This window comes from Vulpes lagopus, chromosome 24 (genome assembly GCF_018345385.1).
Source record: "Vulpes lagopus strain Blue_001 chromosome 24, ASM1834538v1, whole genome shotgun sequence".
In the NCBI taxonomy this organism is placed as follows: domain Eukaryota; kingdom Metazoa; phylum Chordata; class Mammalia; order Carnivora; family Canidae; genus Vulpes; species Vulpes lagopus.
The window spans coordinates 44379944-44399289 of NC_054847.1; the positions used below are offsets into that span (position 1 = coordinate 44379944).

The following is a 19346-nucleotide window of genomic DNA, read 5'->3' on the forward strand; positions in this document are numbered from 1 at the left end:
TAGAAATGCCATTGATTTCTGGGCATTGATTTTGTATCCTGCCACGCTACCAAATTGCTGTATGAGTTCTAGCAATCTGGGGGTGGAGGCTTTTGGGTTTTCTATGTAGAGTATCATGTCATCGGCGAAGAGGGAGAGTTTGACTTCTTCTTTGCCAATTTGAATGCCTTTAATGTCTTTTTGTTGTCTGATTGCTGAGGCGAGGACTTCCAGAACTATGTTGAACAGCAGTGGTGAGAGTGGACATCCCTGTCTTGTTCCTGATCTTAGGGGAAAGGCTCCCAGTGCTTCCCCATTGAGAATGATATTTGCTGTGGGCTTTTCGTAGATGGCTTTTAAGATGTCGAGGAAAGTTCCCTCTATCCCAACACTCTGAAGGGTTTTGATCAGGAATGGATGCTGTATTTTGTCAAATGCTTTCTCTGCATCTAATGAGAGTATCATATGGTTCTTGGTTTTTCTCTTGCTGATATGATGAATCACATTGATGGTTTTACGAGTGTTGAACCAGCCTTGTGTCCCAGGGATAAATCCTACTTGGTCATGGTGAATAATTTTCTTAATGTGTTGTTGGATCCTATTGGCTAGTATCTTGTTGAGAATTTTTGCATCCATGTTCATCAGGGATATTGGTCTGTAATTCTCCTTTTTGGTGGGGTCTTTGTCTGGTTTCGGAATTAAGGTGATGCTGGCCTCATAGAACGAATTTGGAAGTACTCCATCTCTTTCTATCTTTCCAAACAGCTTTAGTAGAATAGGTATGATTTCTTCTTTAAACGTTTGATAGAATTCCCCTGGGAAGCCATCTGGCCCTGGACTCTTGTGTCTTGGGAGGTTTTTGATGACTGCTTCAATTTCCTCCCTGGTTATTGGCCTGTTCAGGTTTTCTATTTCTTCCTGCTCCAGTTTTGGTAGTTTGTGGCTTTCCAGGAATGCGTCCATTTCTTCTAGATTTCCTAATTTATTGGCATACAGCTGTTCATAATATGTTTTTAAAATCGTTTGTATTTCCTTGGTGTTGGTAGTGATGTCCCCTTTCTCATTCATGATTTTATTAATTTGAGTCTTCTCTCTCTTCTTTTTAATAAGGTTGGCTAATGGTTTATCTATCTTATTAATTCTTTCAAAGAACCAACTCCTGGTTCTGTTGATCTGTTCCACAGTTCTTTTGGTCTCGATATCATTGAGTTCTGCTCGAATTTTAATTAACTCTCTTCTTCTGCTGGGGGTGGGGTCTATTTGTTGCTTTTTCTCTAGTTCCTTTATGTGTAAGGTGAGCTTTTGAATTTGAGATCTTTCCAGTTTTTGAATGTATGCTTGTATTGCGATGTATTTCCCCCTCAGGACTGCTTTTGCTGCATCCCAAAGATTTTGAACGGTTGTATCTTCATTTTCATTAGTTTCCATGAATCTTTTTAATTCTTCCTTAATTTCCTGGTTGACCTTTTCATCTTTTAGCAGGATGGTCCTTAACCTCCACGTGTTTGTGGTCCTTCCATATTTCTTGTTGTGATTAAGTTCTAATTTCAAGGCATTATGGTCTGAGAATATACAGGGGACTATCCCGATCTTTTGGTATCGGTTCAGACCCGATTTGTGACCCAGTATGTGGTCTATTCTGGAGAAAGTTCCATGTGCACTTGAGAAGAATGTGTATTCAGTTGAGTTTGGATGTAAAGTTCTGTAGATATCTGTGAAATCCATCTGGTCCAGTGTATCATTTAAAGCTCTCGTTTCTTTGGAGATATTGTGCTTAGAAGACCTATCCAGGGTAGAAAGAGCTAGATTGAAGTCACCAAGTATAAGTGTATTATTATCAAGGTATTTCTTGAGTTTGGTTATTAATTGGTTTAAATATTTGGCAGCTGCCACATTCGGGGCATATATATTGAGGATTGTTAAGTCCTCTTGTTGGATAGATCCTTTGAGTATGAGATAGTGTCCCTCTTCATCTCTCACTATAGTCTTCGGGGTAAATTTTAATTTATCTGATATAAGGATGGCAACCCCTGCTTTCTTTTGAGGACCATTTGAATGGTAAATGGTTCTCCAACCTTTTATTTTCAGGTTGTAGGTGTCCTTCTGTCTAAAATGAGTCTCTTGTAGACAGCAAATAGATGGGTCCTGCTTTTTTATCCAGTCTGAAACCCTGCGCCTTTTGATGGGGTCATTAAGCCCGTTCACATTCAGAGTTACTATTGATAGATATGAGTTTAGTGTCATCATATCTATTCAGTCCTTGTTTTTGTGGATTGTTCCACTGAACTTCTTCTTAAAGGGGAATTTTAAGAGTCCCCCTTAAAATTTCTTGCAGAGCTGGTTTGGAGGTTACATATTCTTTCAGTTCCTGCCTGTCTTGGAAGCTCTTTATCTCTCCTTCCATTTTGAATGAAAGCCTTGCGGGGTAAAGTATTCTTGGTTGCATGTTCTTTTCATTTAGGACCCTGAATATATCCTGCCAGCCCTTTCTGGCCTGCCAGGTCTCTGTGGAGAGGTCTGCTGTTACCCTAATATTCCTCCCCATAAAAGTCAGGGACTTTTTTTCTCTTGCTGCTTTAAGGATCTTCTCCTTATCTTTGGAATTTGCAAGCTTCACTATTAAATGTCGAGGTGTTGAACGGTTTTTGTTGATTTTAGGGGGGGATCTCTCTATTTCCTGGATCTGAATGCCTGTTTCCCTTCCCAGATTCGGAAAGTTTTCAGCTAGGATTTGTTCAAATACATATTCTGGCCCTCTTTCCCTTTCCGCGCCCTCGGGAACCCCAATTAAACGTAGGTTTTTCTTCCTCAGGCTATCATTTATTTCCCTTAATCTATCCTCATGGTCTTTTAATTGCCTGTCTCTTTTTTCCTCAGTTTCCCTCTTTGCCATCAACTTGTCTTCTATGTCACTCACTCGTTCTTCCACCTCGTCAAGCCTCGTCGTTAGGACTTCTAGCTTGGATTGCATCTCATTTAATTGATTTTTAATTTCTGCCTGATTAGATCTAAATTCTGCAGTCATGAAGTCTCTTGAGTCCTTTATGGTTTTTTCTAGAGCCACCAGTAGCTGTAAAATAGTGCTTCTGAATTGGCTTTCTGACATTGAATTGTAATCCATATTTTGTAACTCTGTGGGAGAGTGGGCTGTTTCTGATTCCTTTTTTTGAGGGGTTTTCCTTCTAGTCATTTTGCTCAGTGCAGAGTGGCCAAAAACAAGTTGTATTGGGAAAAGGAGAAAAAGAGAGAGAAGGAAAGAAAAGAGAAAAAGAAAAAAGAGAAAGAAGAAAAAAATAGGGGAAAAGAGAAGAAAAAGAAAGAAAAAGAAAGAAAGGAGAAAAAAGAAAAAAGGGGGGGGGTGGGGGAAGCAATCAGAAATCAAGAAGAAAGAGAGAAAAAAAAGCACAAAACAAAACAAAAAAAAACAAAAACAAAAACAAAAAAACAAAAAACAAAAAAAAAACCACGGGGAGTATCTTCCGATTCTGTGTAGTTTAAGTCCCTTGACTTCCCTTGGAACTGGTCCGTCTCGCTGGTCTTCTGGGGGAGGGGCCTGCTGTGCTGATTCTCAGGTGTTGGCACTTGGGGGAGCTGCTCTGCCCCTGCCTGGTGCAGGGCTCGGTGGGGGTTGTTGACCCCGTGAGGCCCCGGGAGGAAGCCACAGTGGCGGGGGCAGCTCTGGGACCCTGGATCCAGCCCCCGCAGTAGCTCCGGGGCTCTCCTTCTGCAGGGCCTGGGGGCTCCGGGGCGGGGCCGCTGATCTGCTCAGTTCCAGGCAGGAGCGTCCTTGCTGTCCTGGGCCCTCCCGGCCTCTGCCTGTCCCGGGGGAGGCCGGATCCTGGGCTGTGTCCCGGCGCCCTGTGCTCCGGGGCCTGCGCTGTTGGATTCGCGCTCCCGGCGGTGCAGCCCCCTCCGCGGAGCCGCCGCCCGAGCCCCTCCGAGCTGTTCCCGGAGCCGCGCAGCCCCCTCCGCGCGGAGCTTCTTCCTCCGCCCGAGCCGCCGCCGCCGAGCTGTTCCCGGAGCCCCGCAGCCCCCTCCGCGGAGCCGCCGCCCGAGCCCCTCCGAGCTGCTCCGGGCCCCGCCGAGCGCTGCAGCCCTTAGGGAGCTCGGCGCATCTCCCGGGGCGCAGTTCCTCTGTTACTGTCCCAGGGAGCCCGAGGGCGTCCCCGCCTTTCTGGGGATCCTGCTCCAATTCCCGGGGAGCCCCTTTCTGCGGGGAAGGTTGGTGCAGCTCCTGCTCCTCCGGGACGGGGCTCTCCTGTCCTGGGGACACTCGCCCCGGCCTCAGCCCGGCTCCTCGCGGGGCCCCTCCCCCTTGGAGGCCTTTTGTTCCTTTATTTCTTTTTTCCCGTCTTCCTACCTTGATAGAAGCGCGAACTCTTCTCACTGTAGCGTTCCAGCTGGTCTCTCTTTAAATCTCAGGCCGAATTCGTAGGTTTTCAGGATGATTGGATGGTTTTCTAGGTAATTTGCTGAGGACAGGTGACCTGGAGACCCTACTCCTCCGCCATCTTGCCCCTCTCTCCAGTTTTACTTCTTTCTTTCCAATCTGGATGCCTTTGGTTTCCTGGAGTTTTTATGAGAAATCAGCAGTCATTCAAATTACTCTTTCTCTATATGTAAAAGTATTATTTTTCTCTGGCTACTTTTAATTTTTTTTTTATTTTTGGCTTTTAGCAATTTGATTATGTTGTGCCTAAGTTTCTGTTCTCCTTATTGTCATTGGTGTTCTTTGAGCTCATTGAGTTTGTGTCTGCCCCATTTCTTGTTTTATTTATTGTTGACTCCAGTTTCACATATGTCGGATCTTTGGCTATTGTCTCATGAGTCCCTGAGGCTCTGCTAATTTTTTTTTCAATCTTTTTTTCTCTCTGTGCTTGCGTTTGGATAATTTCTGTTACTCTGTCTTGAAGGCCACTGACTCCTTTTCAGTTATTTCCATTTTGTTATTAAACTGTTTAAAGAGTTTTAAATTTCAGATAATTTTGTTTTTAGAATTTCCATTGGCATTTTTTTATAGTCTCAATTTTTCTAAGATTCCCTCCTTTCTTTCATTGTGTGCACATATTCCTTTATTTCACCGAGCATAGTTTTAGTAGTTATTTTGAAATCTTGGTGTACTAAGCATAGTTAGTAATGATTTTAAAATCTTGGTCTACTAATACCAACGTCTGGATTATCTTCAAGTTCGTCCCTATTGATTGTGTTTAGTCTTGAGACTGTGTCACATTTTATTGGTTCTTGTGTATCCAGTAGTTTTGGAGATAACACAAATCAAGTGTGTTATGTTGTGGAGATAGGGTTCTTTCTGTTTTTTCAAACAGTGTTATGTTTTTTCCTAAGAAATTATTTTCTTGAATTCAGCCTCCAAACTCAGATAGTAGCTTAAATGTCATTTTACATTTGTTTTTTGGTTTGTTTTTTTTTGGAATTTTTTGTCTTTAGCTAGACTGGTTGCAGTCTACCCCGTGTGTGCATTGTTCAAGAGTTAGCCAGAGATTTGGGCAGGAAAACTGGAGTTGTTTTGAAGTAGCTTAATTGGCATGAACATTTTTGTCTTGGTTTATTGTTTTAGTAGAATTTAGAATCATAGCTTTTTAAATGAAAAATAATCATAGGTAAATAATTTCCAATGTTTTATCTTAACAATTAAATAAAAATAAGTTTCTTTTATTTTTCTTATTACAGATCGAGCTGGGAGCATCAGTACTCTCGATTCTTTAGACTTTGCAAGATACTCAGATGATGGTAACAGGGAAACAGATGAGAGAGTGGCAGGTGAGTCACATTGTGAAGACAGATTTGGAATCTTTTGAATTTTTGAATTTTTAATTTTTGAATTTTTAAGAAATTAAAAAATGACTTGAGGAATTCTCTTCCTTCTACAATTTGGTATGTGAATATAATTATGTAGTTATTACACAAAATTATGTTACTAATTTGTTGGCTGTAAGGAACATCTGAACCCTTAACTTGCTCTTCCAATTGTGCTGTGGGTTTTGGTAATATACACCTAAAATTTGTTGAGTTTTGCTTGTGACCAACAGTTTACAACCATATAGTTCTAACTGGTATAAAGCAGGTTTAAGGTAGCTGTGGTTTATTGCAAAGTTAATTGGACCTTTTCTTCCTCATTCTTTGATCTTCCAAACCGGGCATGATATTTAGGTGTTGTATATCAACACAAGATTACTGATTGTAAAAATTGGTTGAAATACTTCTGTGCTGGCTAATGAATAAAAGTTGGTGTTGAGACCTCAAGGTGCTGCTCCCTAGCCATCATAGCACCTTCAGAAATTTCCCTTGACTTTCCTATGAGCCAGAAAATAAAGGTTAATACTTGGTACAGCAGGGGCCTCCAGGACCTCGCTTATTCCAGTAAGAACACCAACGTTCTTTCTAAATACTTAGTTATACCAATCTCCTTCCCCTCTCCACCTTCCCACCTGTTCTGTCCACATCTAATGAAGCCAGTTAGATTCTGGTCCAGGTTCCACCCTGGAAATTATCTGTGTAGCAGCCCTGGCTCCTTTTAGTGTCAAAAGTTTGGTATCTGTCGAGTGCTTCAAAGCTATGGCTATCTATAATTGAAGACATTCTTGAGTGCTTTGCAGGAATTGTAGTTTTCATAGGACATTGGCTCTTAGATGGGGAAAGCAGACAGACATCAATTAGGTAGTTTGATCTCCACCAGAATGATGGGCACTCCTGGAGCAGGAGGGTTGCCACATAGGACAGGTGGGGGTAATGGGGGCAGTATGGTATCAGGGAATACCCATAATGTGGATTCCTTTCTTGACAACTCTGTTGAATTTTTCTTCCATTTACTGGGACAAGTTTCTTACAGTCTACCTAATGTTTACCTATCATGGTCATTATGAATAAAAGTGAGTACTAATTTTTATGTAGCACTTGCTCTATTGTAATCACTGTTCTAAATGTGTATTAACTCATTGACCTAGAGTTGTCATCATCCTCTCCTCCCCAGGAGACTAAGACATTCAGAGGGATTATTTAAGACTTAAATAGCAAGGCTAGAATTCAAATACAGATAGCCCAGCAACAGAGCTCGCAACTGGCTTTGCCATGTAGTAGTATATCATAACAGGAAGGATGAGATTTGACCTGATTATAAATGATATTTCAATATATGATTTTCATTCATTACTCAAGAATAAAGATATTGAATAATTATAGATCTCAGATGGTATTGTATGAGTTAGAAAAAAAATGATGTAACTTTTATTTCAGCAGGAGCTAAGAGAAGATTCAGCAGTGTAAATAGTAGTGATATCACTTAAATGGGAAAGCCATTGGAAGAGTTTGAGGTGGCTCCCTATATCAAATCAAGATTTAGTCATAAGCGTTATTTATTGACTTGTATCAAAACAGTAAATCACATCAGTTTTGTCTAAAAATTAACAAATTAAATGGAAATTATTCAAATAATTTTAGGACTAATTTATCCTACTTATTTTATCATTTGGTAAGTCACCTTGTATTATATATTTATGTAGTATGTTAGATATTAGATATTTTATGTTATATGTTAGAATTAATATATGGTAGTTTATTAGACTAACCAAATATGTCTGGTTTTGTATATTGTATTACTGTTCAAATGGTTATATAATTAGAAAGTAACTCCTACCGAAAAATAGATCACATAATTGTTTTCTTTCTTTTTATTTCCATTTGAAAACCCAAATTATAGATTTAGTCAGATGTAAGAGGTTCATTATTCTTGTTATATAGGTATTTTTAGTGTTTCTAATTAGGAGAAACATTACCGATGTAAAAGCAACATGTTATAACCAAGCATACCTAAGCATGAAATGTTACAAATACATGATGGTTTTGACCTTATATTTTTAATCTAAAAATTATACTCTGTTTCTAGGTTTGAGGAGATAAAGTAAGTTTTGATTATTATACAGTGCTAATGTGTAAATAAATGCTTTTATCTTCATTGGAAAAGGGAAGAAAAACGTGTTATTACAAGAGAATAACTTTCAGACTTTCAGTGCTCTTGTACCATAGTTTGTAATTGAACCAAATGTGATATTTGGGTGAAACTTAATGAAAAAGTTTTAATTAATCACGATTCCCATTTCCAAAAAGATTTGTAGGTCTTTGCTAGCCATTGGTAGGAACTTAAAAGCTTATCAACAGACCAATAATCCAGAAAAGATCCTGTCGACTGTGATTGGATCACATGTAAACCTCACTAAGAAAGAACAGAAATTTCTTTATTAAGTTTTTCTATACCTGTCTTGGGCAGAAGGACTCAACAGAGATATTGAGTCCATTGCCCCTCCACATAAATGTAGGGTCTGCTCCAACCTTTATTCAGCTGCTGCTGTTTATAAGACAGAGAGATACTGTTTGTTTTCAGCATAATTCTTACCATCTTTTTCTTAAATTTAAAAATCTGATTATTTTATCAAGTCTATATAGGTTTTCCTTCAAAGAGGAAGACATCTTTAAATAAACTGATGTTCATTGGGCATCTGCTCTGTGTCAGGCACTGTGTAGGATGCTTTGTATAAAGTATTTTATTTAATCTTGTTAACAATCCTGAAGAATAGGTCATGATATTCTTATTTTATAGATGGGAAAACTGAGGCTCACCACGATTGACAGATCCGCCCAGTAGCCTCCATATGATAAGGGATCAGGGTATGAACACATAAGTTTTGTTTTGTTTTGTTTTAAGATTTTTTATTTATTTATTCATGAGAGACAGAGAGACAGAGAGGCAGAGACACAGGCAGAAGGAGAAGCAGGCTCCATGAGGAAGCCAGATGCCACTCAGGCGTCCCTGAGCACATAAGTTTTTATTCCAGAGCCCACAATTTATTTTTTAGTACCAGGCTGTAGCTTTGACCTATCTATACATTCCTGTGGGTAGGTAGTCAAATTTGTCTCTTTCCTGTAAAAGACTATTTCAACATAGCCATTTTCTTTTAAAAGAAGTAAACTTTTTTTTAAAAGATTTTATTTATTTATTTGAGACAGGGAGAAAGAGAAGCACAAGCAAGAGGGGGGTACAGAGGCAGAGGGAGAAGCAGACTCCCTGCTGAGCAGGGAGCAGACCTGGGGCTCAGTCCCAGGACCCTCAGATCATGACCTGAGCCAAAGGCAGACGCTTAACCAACTGAGCCGCCCCAGTGCCCCTAAAATAAGTAATTTTTTTAAAAGCTTTTTATTTTAGGGACGCCTGGGTGGCTCAGCGGTTGAGCATCTACCTTTAGCTCAGGGCATGATCCTGGAGTCCCGGGATCAAGTCCCACATCGAGCTCCCTGTGTGGAGCCTGCTTCTCCCTTTGCCTGTGTCTCTGCCTCTCTCTCTGTCTCATGAATAAATAAATAAAATCTTCAGTAAAAAAAACTTTTTATTTTAAATAGCTTCCATTTCTGAATTTAGAACTATAAATTTTCACATAAAAATGAGTTCAAAAGTAGTTGACATGAAACTGAAATGAGCTTAACCTAACTGAGCTTCTGTATATTAAAGAAATCTAGTGTTACTTGGTGCATGTATAGGGCATCTCTTAAATTTTTAAGTTTTCTTAAAGATAGCAAGGGATATGTATGTTCTAAATGTTGGGATTGCCATTTTAAAATTTATTTTAGACATTCTAAGCATCTGTTATGTGTTAGGTACTAGATATAGAAACATGAAATAGATAAAGTTTCTGCTCTCAAGGAATTTGTCCTGAAAAATGTCTATAATAAAATAAATGTTTGGTACTTTAGAAACAGTGGTGAGAGACTTGTTAATTTTGGAACCACCTATAACCGTGTCTCAGTTTCACATGATCCATCTTTTAGCATCAGAGTCTCTGACTATCCATTTATTCAACTAATATTTGTTGAGTATTCTATACTCACGGTATTATGCTGTTCTATTAACAGTTTTCAACAAAATAGACATTTGAAGCCTCTATAAAGCTTACATAATCTAGTAGACCTTCTAAAATGACTTTCATATTTTTGCCTGGGAAATAAACTGGCCTGTCCACTGATTAAAAAACAGCATCAATAGCCTTCTCGTCCCTTAGCTATTGGTCTCAATGTATATATCCAGATTTATCATATTAAATGAACCTATTTGTTTCCTGATGTATTTCTCCTCTAGTACAGATATTTATGACTTCCTATTAGTAGTACTTTTGTTTTTCTTATTTTGAGGCTTACTTAAATCTTTATGATTTTAAATGAAGTAGATGCTCAAACAAGACTTTAATATGGTTGAAAGGTATTATAATTTATATGATAAGTCAAAAAGGTCTGAACTAGGATAATTTTCAGAGACAATTGAGATGAACAGTTTTTTAGGGGGCTTACTTTAGGGGTGGAATTAATATGGCTTGGCTTGGACATTTAATTAATGTGGACTGAGTAAGCACAGTGGATAAGTGAAGAGTAATTTCCAGGTTTCCTATTTGGATATCTGTATAGACAGTGGTGCCATTAATGGAGAGAGGCTGCCGGAGGAAGAAGGAGAGCAGATTTGAGAGGAAGATGATAAAATTCATTTAGATAGATCAAATTCAAAACTTAGGAGACATTCAGGTGGGCATGTCCTAGAGATAATTAGGTAGGTCTGTATCTTTGGGAAAAGGTAAAGATTTTTGAATCTTCAGAGTACTTGTCACAGTTAAAACCATGAGTGGATGTCATCCCAGTGGGATATGTAGGCCAAGAAAAGGGCCAAGATGATACCTTGAAAAACACCAGCTTTGAGATGAGTGATAGAGGAATCTGTATGAGAACCTGAGCAGGAAGGATAGTAATAATAAGAATTTTGGGGGGTTTTTTTTGTTTTTTTTCTTTTAAGGTTTGGGGAAGATTATTTTCCCCCCACTGAAATAAATACAGAAAACTAAATGTCTATAAACTATAGAGATTGCTTCTTGCTTCCGTTCATTTATTTTTCACTATTTACTAACTCATGCCAATAGTACTATTCCATTCTAAAGTCTATAATAGGCAGAGAGAATTCTCTAAACCCCGGAGGGGTGGTAAATCCCTACAGTTGTAGGATTTTTGTATAATTTTTAGGAATAGATTTTTATTCTAACAATTTTAAAAGAATCTTCCAATCTTAGAATTCTGTTCCTGGGATAATAAAATAACTATTAAAAAAAGGGGAAGTGGTATTTTATTATGAAGTCAAATGACTTTATAGTCAGAAAAAAAAGATCCAGAGAATTCTGACTTGAAAGAAGATGGTTTCATGTCTACTATGGGAAGGACCTTGACTCAGTTTTGTTGATTTGAACTCTTCAACAGTAAACAGTGAGAATAAGAAAAGTACTTGACTCTGATCAGAGTCCTGTCAGAATTATGGAAGTTTTTTCCAAAATAATATTTTGAGTTTCATGCCAGGATGATCAAAGACTAGCAGATATTTCAAGATAATACAGTGATATATTGATTGGGTCCACAAGGGATTGATATTTTTTTCTCTTTTGAAATTTAACACTTTACCTTTCATGTAAAGTCACGAGGATATAATCTTTAAACATTCAGGTACCTCTGACAGTATACCAGTATTCCAACTGCTGCTGGAAAACAACAATTTCAACTACTAGAGTTGTTTATACTGAAAATTATTAATTATTTTGATAAGATTATAATATGCAATATTAGAATATACCTACATATTTGCAGTTATTAGTTAAATTCCAATAAAATTGCCTTCAGTCGGGTTAAACTAGTACTAGAGGATTGAGATGGTGGAGTGAGCAGGTCCCTGGGTAGTTGGTTTCTACAGTGTTTTTTACAAACAATACACATCCTCAAACATTTTTATGAAGAATTAAAATATTTGAAAAAGACTTGGAGGTTATTTGGTACAATGTATCTCTTTACAAGGTTATTAATTTTGAGCTTTAATTTTTTTAAATAAAGGAGACAAATCCATATATGTTTGAATATAGCTCTTCAGACCTTTCTTGTGAAACTTTCTGATGTAATTGTAATTACTTGATCCTACTATGCCTTGATAGAGATGTACTATAGCTTCAAAGATATGCCTTTGTCTTTTAAAGTCTATATTGTATATTAAGAAACATGCAGCAGAGTGAATTCATTTTGATAAGCACTATCTTTCAAAGCATTGGTAACTTTTAGTGACATTTGGCAATGTATTTGTAGATGTGCATAAAAATATAAATTCTTGCCGTCTGACATGGGTTTTTCTGGCTTTCTGTGCCTTGATCATTCAGTGTTTTGCTTAGTCACCTAAACTTTTCACCAATTGAATTTGAGTTTTTCACAGTTTGTGTTTTAACCCTTTTTTTAATTTATTTATTTTTTTCATATTTCTATCATTCTGGTGCAGGCATTTCTGATCTGCAATTGTTCTGTAATATGTCTTACTAAATTTGTAAGTAATACTGAAAGTATATATACTGATTTTATTTAAGGTATAGTTAAGTATTTTTAGATCAAAATCAATTACCTAGAGCTTTGAAATTAAAAAAAAAAAAGTAAATCTATTTTGTACTTACACACCGAATGTGTGCAGTCTGACTTTAAACACAAACTCTGTTTCCAGAAGTGTAAGTTTTAGGGAAAATGTTTTAACTTTGTTGCACAGAAATGTTTGCAGATCAGCATTGCTAACTACCAAAAAAGAAATAGTAACATACATGTCATACTTTTAGTTGTGCTTTCATGTTGCTGCAGTGAAGTTCTGTGCATCAAAATAATTGGCCTTCATGTACTAGATGTGATTCAATTACATCTTAAGTTTTTAATGAAAATATGCAAACTGAGTGAATCCTAATTTTTCCATATATTTTTATAGCTTTATTGTCTCTGATAGCATCTCATTTGCCATCTTTTTTGTTTATTAATCAGGAAAAAATTGCCATTTTTAAATTTTTTGATTTGTTAGTTTTTATGCAGAACTATTTAAATAGTATAATTTTGTTTAATATCCAGCTGTGACAGAGATCACTTAATTTTCCCAGAGCTTTACTTCATGGAAATGGCTTTTTTCCTCACAGCTAAGTTTGCTTTTTCTTCAGAGCAATATTTATATATTTTAAAGAAAGTTCCCAGTTAAGACACATGTAGTTAAATGTTGCTCGTGATAAAACATTTTCAAGAGCTTTTAAAAATGTCTCCTCAGTAGTCACATTTATCTTATCAGTAACAAGAGAAGTCTTTTAGTTTCACTAGTTAGTATCTCTTAACATGAAGAGATATCTATTTGGAGAGTTAGTTACCAGAAACTTTGAATTCCTGCTTAATTATACTTAGTATCCTTAGTACTGTACAATACTTTTAGAATTGTACACTATCATTTACTTTGGAATGGTCTTAAATAGACATGAAAAGACAAACTATTTCTATTTCTTTTGGATTTAAATGAAACCCAAAACCGTAGGAACATTTTTTAAGATATGTGTTTAACATATCTATGCTTGTTTATAGAAAACATACTTTTGTTGTTAGAAAAACTTACAGCCATCCCAACATTTGTTAAATACTTAAACCATGTTTTTTCAACATCTTAATGAAGGGATATATTCACTAATGTTTCTGTATATTGATTTATAACATTATTCTAGATAGTGCTTTTAAAAATACTTTTCTCATTTTTAATCCTAAGGTTTTTTTAAAGTATATTTGCTTGAACTTGATCTAAATTTTTGTCTTGTTCCCTAAAATTATGTCACTTGAAAACATTCCATTGCATTTTCTTACCTATGTTGAGTGAAGTACAAGACCCAGATTACTAATATTTTTATTTACCTAAATGAGAGTATGCCATAGATTTTATTTTTAAATAGAGCTGTTCCCTGTCAGACAGCTAGAACATTTAACCAACAATCCCCTGAATTCTAAAACTATGGAAAACATTCACCAGTTTGCTTGCAAACCAACTCTGCTGCATGCGTTCACAAATTTCATAAAGATTGCATGCTTTCTGTTTTCAATACAAATTGTATTTTTTTTTCATACCCATCCTTGCTTTTTATTTTTTAATTTTGTTTCCCTTTTCTTGGTTGGATGCCTGTGTGTGTTTATTCCAAATCCCTGTCCAGTCCTGGAGTTTGAACTACGGAAAGCCAAGGAGACCATTCAGGCCCTCCGAGCCAACCTGACAAAGGCTGCAGGTGGTGTACATAAAACTTTTTTGAGACTTTTTCTACTTTGACAATGTAGAAGTAGCTGAGAAATGTTCAAATGTAAAATAGTAAAGTATTTGTATTTTCTTCCACCAGAACATGAAGTTCCTTTACAGGAACGAAAAAATTACAAATCAAGTCCTGAAATTCAGGTGGGTGAATGACAGACCTAAAAGTATCTTCCACATAAAATGATAGCACAAGTATTAAAGGAAGGAAACTTATAGTATTGTATCTTTTATTTTGCCTGTAGGAACCAATCAAACCTCTTGAAAAGAGAGCTCTAAACTTCTTAGTCAATGAATTTTTATTGAAGAATAACTACAAGCTTACTTCAATAACCTTTTCAGATGAAAATGATGACCAGGTACAATTACTTTTTTTTTTTTTTTTTGACAGTGATTTGTTTCCTTTTTCATTTGTATATATTTTCTCTTTTATTTAGTTTCTCTAATTTTTAAGTCATACATTACGTGTACAATAAAATTCTATTAATACTAGTTAGCAAACACTTCTCAGCCCACCCAGTCTGGTATTCTTTTGGCCAAGCACCCATTGCCACACTCAACTGTTACTGTCTTAGTCCCATTGTATCTGTTTCTTCTCCTTACTAATATCTCCACCTTCTAAATTTCTCCGTTTTCATGTCAGTCATCTCTCTTACCTACTGCTTTAACTCCTTTGTTATCATTTCTAAATTTATAAGCCCTCTCAACTTTCTTTTCAGTTTATCCTCTGCCTACCTCTCCAACATTATCTTTTTGCCTCTTCATTATAATCTTGCCAAACAGAAGGGCTTGCATCCCCCTCAACATATCTGGTTCCTACAGAGTTTCTGCTTTTGTTCATTCTTCCCCTTGTCTCTGAAATAATTAGTTCTCCTATCTCTTTATTGCCATGTGCCTTGTGAATACCTAAACCTTTTCCAAGGGAGCGCACAAGTCATCACCTTTCCAAAACCTTTCCTTCTGTCTCAAGACAGAAACTGACTCCTTTCTCTGAATTCTTGATAGTTTTTAAATTATAATATCTATAATAATTCAGATTCTACCTATTTCCTTATGTCTTTGAAGACTGTAAAAGCCCCTGAGTGGTTTCCCAAATAAATTATAAAAAGTTAAAGATATCAAAGTAGTACTAAATTTTGATGTATTGGAGAAAGAGAGAATGGTAGGGCAATATATTTGCATATAATCTGGAATTTTATAAAGCTCTTCAAAAAATCTTTGCTCATAGAATGCTTGAGATGACATACCTTTTTGTACCTCAGTAATAAAATTGTGTTAGATTGAATTTCATATGCGATAAATCAAAGAATAGCTATTTGGATTCTGAAATTCTTCAGAAGCATTTTTAATAACATAAGTTGGATTCAAACAGCTATAGAAGGCAAGCAGGTTAAATTGCTTGCTTACCCACCAGAGATTACACTAAATGTATACAGGTTAAAATATTAAAGAAAGGAAGAACAAAATTAATCCCATCAATTAGTTTACTTATAAATAATGGGTACAACTTATAAACTAAGATTTTCTTAATAGAGACATGTTCTATGACTTCATGCAAATATTTAAGTATGTTTTACCAGCTTGAAAGTTAACACAATCTTAAAAATTAAGGGTTTGCATTTTTGAGAGATTTAATAAATAAAAGATTGTATATGCAATATCTTGACATCTTAGGCAGTTTAACCTGTTTACGTAGACTATCAGGAAACTTAGAAGAAGAATATCAGGCAGTAGAAGAGGTAAAGTAAGTTTAATGATGATATTTTCCCATTTGGAACATGCACTTTGACATTACAACAAAATTATGATTATCTTGGGTTTTCAAGATACTAGCTATAAGGAATAAAATGAATCTTAAAAAAGCAGGATAAAATTTCTCCAGGTTTTAAAAATATTATTATCATTTATATTTTAGGATTTTGAACTCTGGGATGATGTAGGATTAAACATTCCAAAACCTCCAGATTTACTGCAGCTCTACCGAGATTTTGGAAATCATCAAGTGACTGGGAAAGACCTTGTGGATGTGGCCAGTGGTGTAGAAGAAGATGAATTAGAGGCTCTTACACCAGTTTTAGGCAACCTTCCTCCAAGCCTTGAAACTCCTCAGACTGTAGAGGTGAGCAGTATTAATTAACTAGTCAGGTCCACAAAAACTATTTAAATTATATAAAAGCATGCTATGAGATCCTGAGTTTCTGTTTTTCTCCCATTTTGATTGTAGAATTCCTTGCTAGTACAGAAATTAGAAGATAAAATTAGTTTATTAAATAATGAAAAATGGTCTTTGATGGAGCAAATCAGAAGACTTGAAAGGTTAGTACTCAATCATCATTTCCAAAAAAAACCTCTTAAAGGTTGTAAAGAAATTAACAGATTTTATAAATATATAAAATAATACTTAAGTTGTAAGACATAATTTTTAATATTCTAGTACTTTTAAAAGAAAGTTTTATAATTGTTTTGTATATTTAATATATTCTTTTTCCCCAAAAAATGTTATTAAGGCATCATAGTAATCATGTAACTAATTAATTCTTGGAAGCAAGGAACATGGTTTTCAGTTCCCCATGGTTGTGTCAGTATTAATAAAATAACTCCTTCACACTAATGTTGTAAACATTTCCCACTGATTATTTCATTTAATTCTTATTAATATCCTGTCAATTAGATGGAATTATTCCCATTTTGCAAATACAGAAAAGAAGGTTATAAGCCAGTTCAAAACAGAATTTATAAGGCTATTTTTATGCTTCATGGTAAGCGTTTGTAGTTATACTTTTAGGTATATGAAGCATTCGTGTATAGAGTACAGAAAAGATTAATCAGTTGTCAAACAATTTACAATTAATGTGTGATGCTTTTAATGCATAAAACCTAATATGAAAAAAAAACAAAACAACAACAACAAAAAAAAACCAATATGAGGTTTGTTTATGGTATTGCCACAGTTTTAAGAATATAGTTGTTTTCTGATAATTTCTCTTTCTTGCTGCAGTGAAATGGACTTCCTCAAAAATGAACACTTTGCCATCCCAGTAGTTTGTGACTCTGTTCAACCTTCTTTGGATCATAAAGACTCTGAAGACAGTGGACAGAATCCAGTTATAAATAACACAGACAAGGGAAAAGACAAAAATAACCATCTTTCAAAATCAGATGAAGTTGATTCCACTATTCCAAAGGAGAATTTCCCAAATTCTGTCCCGAGGAGAGAAAAAGAAGAAGTTCCGTCTTCTCCATCAAGTAAAAACACAGTCCATTTTGATAAACCCAATAGGTTAGTATGCAGCCTATGTTTTGAGTGCATCTTTCAGCTTTCTAATAACTCGCCCAACTAGAGGAGCTTCATTTCTTATTTTGCAGGTCAAATGTATAAATTTTTACACTTGGCATAAACTTAACACATAGCAAAGTACATATCTCAAAAAAAACCCCACAAAGTAATTACTAAGTTAAATTACATTAAAGAGGATTAAAACATAAATGGAATCATTTCTATCTTAGCAAAGTACTTAGACCCATAAAATAATATGTATATTCTGTGTGCTGTAAACTCTTGTACCCAGTGATTTTATTTTTTTAAAATTTGTTTATTTGAGAGAGAGCACAAGCTGGAAGGGCAGAGGGAGAGGGAGAATCTGAAGTAGACTCCCTGCAAGCGCAGAGCCAAACCCAGGCTCTATCTCACAATCCTGGATCTCGACCTGAGCTAAAACCAAGAGTTGGACACTGAACCACCTGTACCACCCAGGCAGCCCATAGCCAGGGATTTTTACTTTTTCTCTGTTCAGTCATTAACAGACTCAGTAGAAGGTTTGGTACTGCATAGTTACCAATGTAACTAGGGGAATTGTTTCTGCTCCTAGTCCCCTATCCTGTGTCTGCTTCCATGACTAATATTATTATATTGATATTCTCTTGATTCATTTACTTTACTTTTATTGAGTCTCAGTGATTGAACTCAGATAACAGAGGTACATGCCCTTTATGATCAGATTTTCTAGTGGAGGAGACAAAAATATAATTTAAAATTGTTTTAGGTTTTAATGTGAAGAAATCATTTTAATAAAGGAATGTTTACTGTCCTCTTTTTTATATTTTAGGCACAGTTCTAAATTCTTTCTGTACACTGACTTATTTCATCCTCACAGATAGCCTATGGTGCAATTCTGAGCTGCAAGTCATGCTTTCTCCTTCCATTAAACAGACGGATATTACACCTAGTTTTGGAATATAATAGGAAAGTATGACTGATTTCTCTTAGACTTAGAGGTACTCATTATTAAGAAGCATTTGATTTTTTTGTAAGTAAATCTTTCTACTGATGAGCCACAACTTTTTGTAAAATTTCTATCCACATTTTTCTTTAGGGATTATGGAGGTTACAGAGTTGAAATAGATACAGCCCAGTCTTCAAGTTGCATTTTTTTCTAGTATGGATAAGATAGAGTCATAAAAATCTATGTTTAGATACTCAACAATAATGGCAATTGTAGTAGTTCTTTAATGTTTAGGAGTACTTCCATATATCTCTTTTGATGTACAAAAGTCACTTTCTGGAGAAAGATGGTTATTAAATTTGTTCAGCTAATATTTTTAGTTCTTAACTGTGCTAGGCAGTGTTAACAAGGAACAAATGGAAGGCAAAACATACGGTAATCACATGGTATGAGAGAGACCAACAATCAGACAATCATAAAGTGTGAAAAATAGAAATATAAGAGAAGTTTAGCTTGCTTTGGGAACACACATCAGGGCACCTAATGTAAGTCATCAAAACAGGTAGTTTTCAGGGAAGAAGTGTTTAAGCTGAGGCCTGCCAACTAAATAGGAGTTAACCAGACGAAGAGATAGGAAGGAGTGTTCTCACTCATGGAAGATAGCATGTGCTAAGAGCATACCACACATTTTGGGGAACTAAGAAGAATTTAGTAAGGTTTAAGCAAAGACAGTCATATAATCCACATTAACTCATTTTAGAGAGCTGGAACATGATGGTATCTAAGTTTTAGAAAGAGTCCTCTAAGGTAGAGTTGATTGGAGAGTAGCAAAATTGGAGGAAAGAAGCCTAATTGGGGGGTGGGGGGTTGTCTATTGGAAGAATCCAGGTAAGAAATGATTGAGGTATTGGAATGAAGTAAGTAGAATTTAAAATAGTTAGAAGGTAAAAGCTTGATTAGATTTGGAGTTAAAAGAAAGGGAAAGA

At 36.0% G+C, this 19346-nt stretch overlaps 1 protein-coding gene across 8 annotated transcripts in view; it reads left to right on the forward strand.

Annotated features, from left to right (window-relative positions):
• Window positions 1–19346, forward strand: part of RELCH (RAB11 binding and LisH domain, coiled-coil and HEAT repeat containing) — a 119759-nt gene that overhangs the window by 22963 nt on the left and 77450 nt on the right. For 6 of the 8 annotated variants that reach the window (XR_005985463.1, XM_041739670.1, XM_041739666.1 and 3 more), the window contains exons 2-8: window positions 5668–5757; window positions 14046–14117; window positions 14226–14281; window positions 14383–14496; window positions 16053–16256; window positions 16362–16453; window positions 17136–17417. Coding sequence is in view for 7 of the 8 variants with exons in the window: in XM_041739670.1 (XP_041595604.1) it covers window positions 5668–5757; window positions 14046–14117; window positions 14226–14281; window positions 14383–14496; window positions 16053–16256; window positions 16362–16453; window positions 17136–17417 (910 nt within the window). In the remaining variant the exon portion in view is untranslated. The remainder of the gene's footprint in view (window positions 1–5667; window positions 5758–14045; window positions 14118–14225; window positions 14282–14382; window positions 14497–16052; window positions 16257–16361; window positions 16454–17135; window positions 17418–19346) is intronic. The other 2 variants (XM_041739671.1, XM_041739672.1) reach the window with 1 other exon arrangement.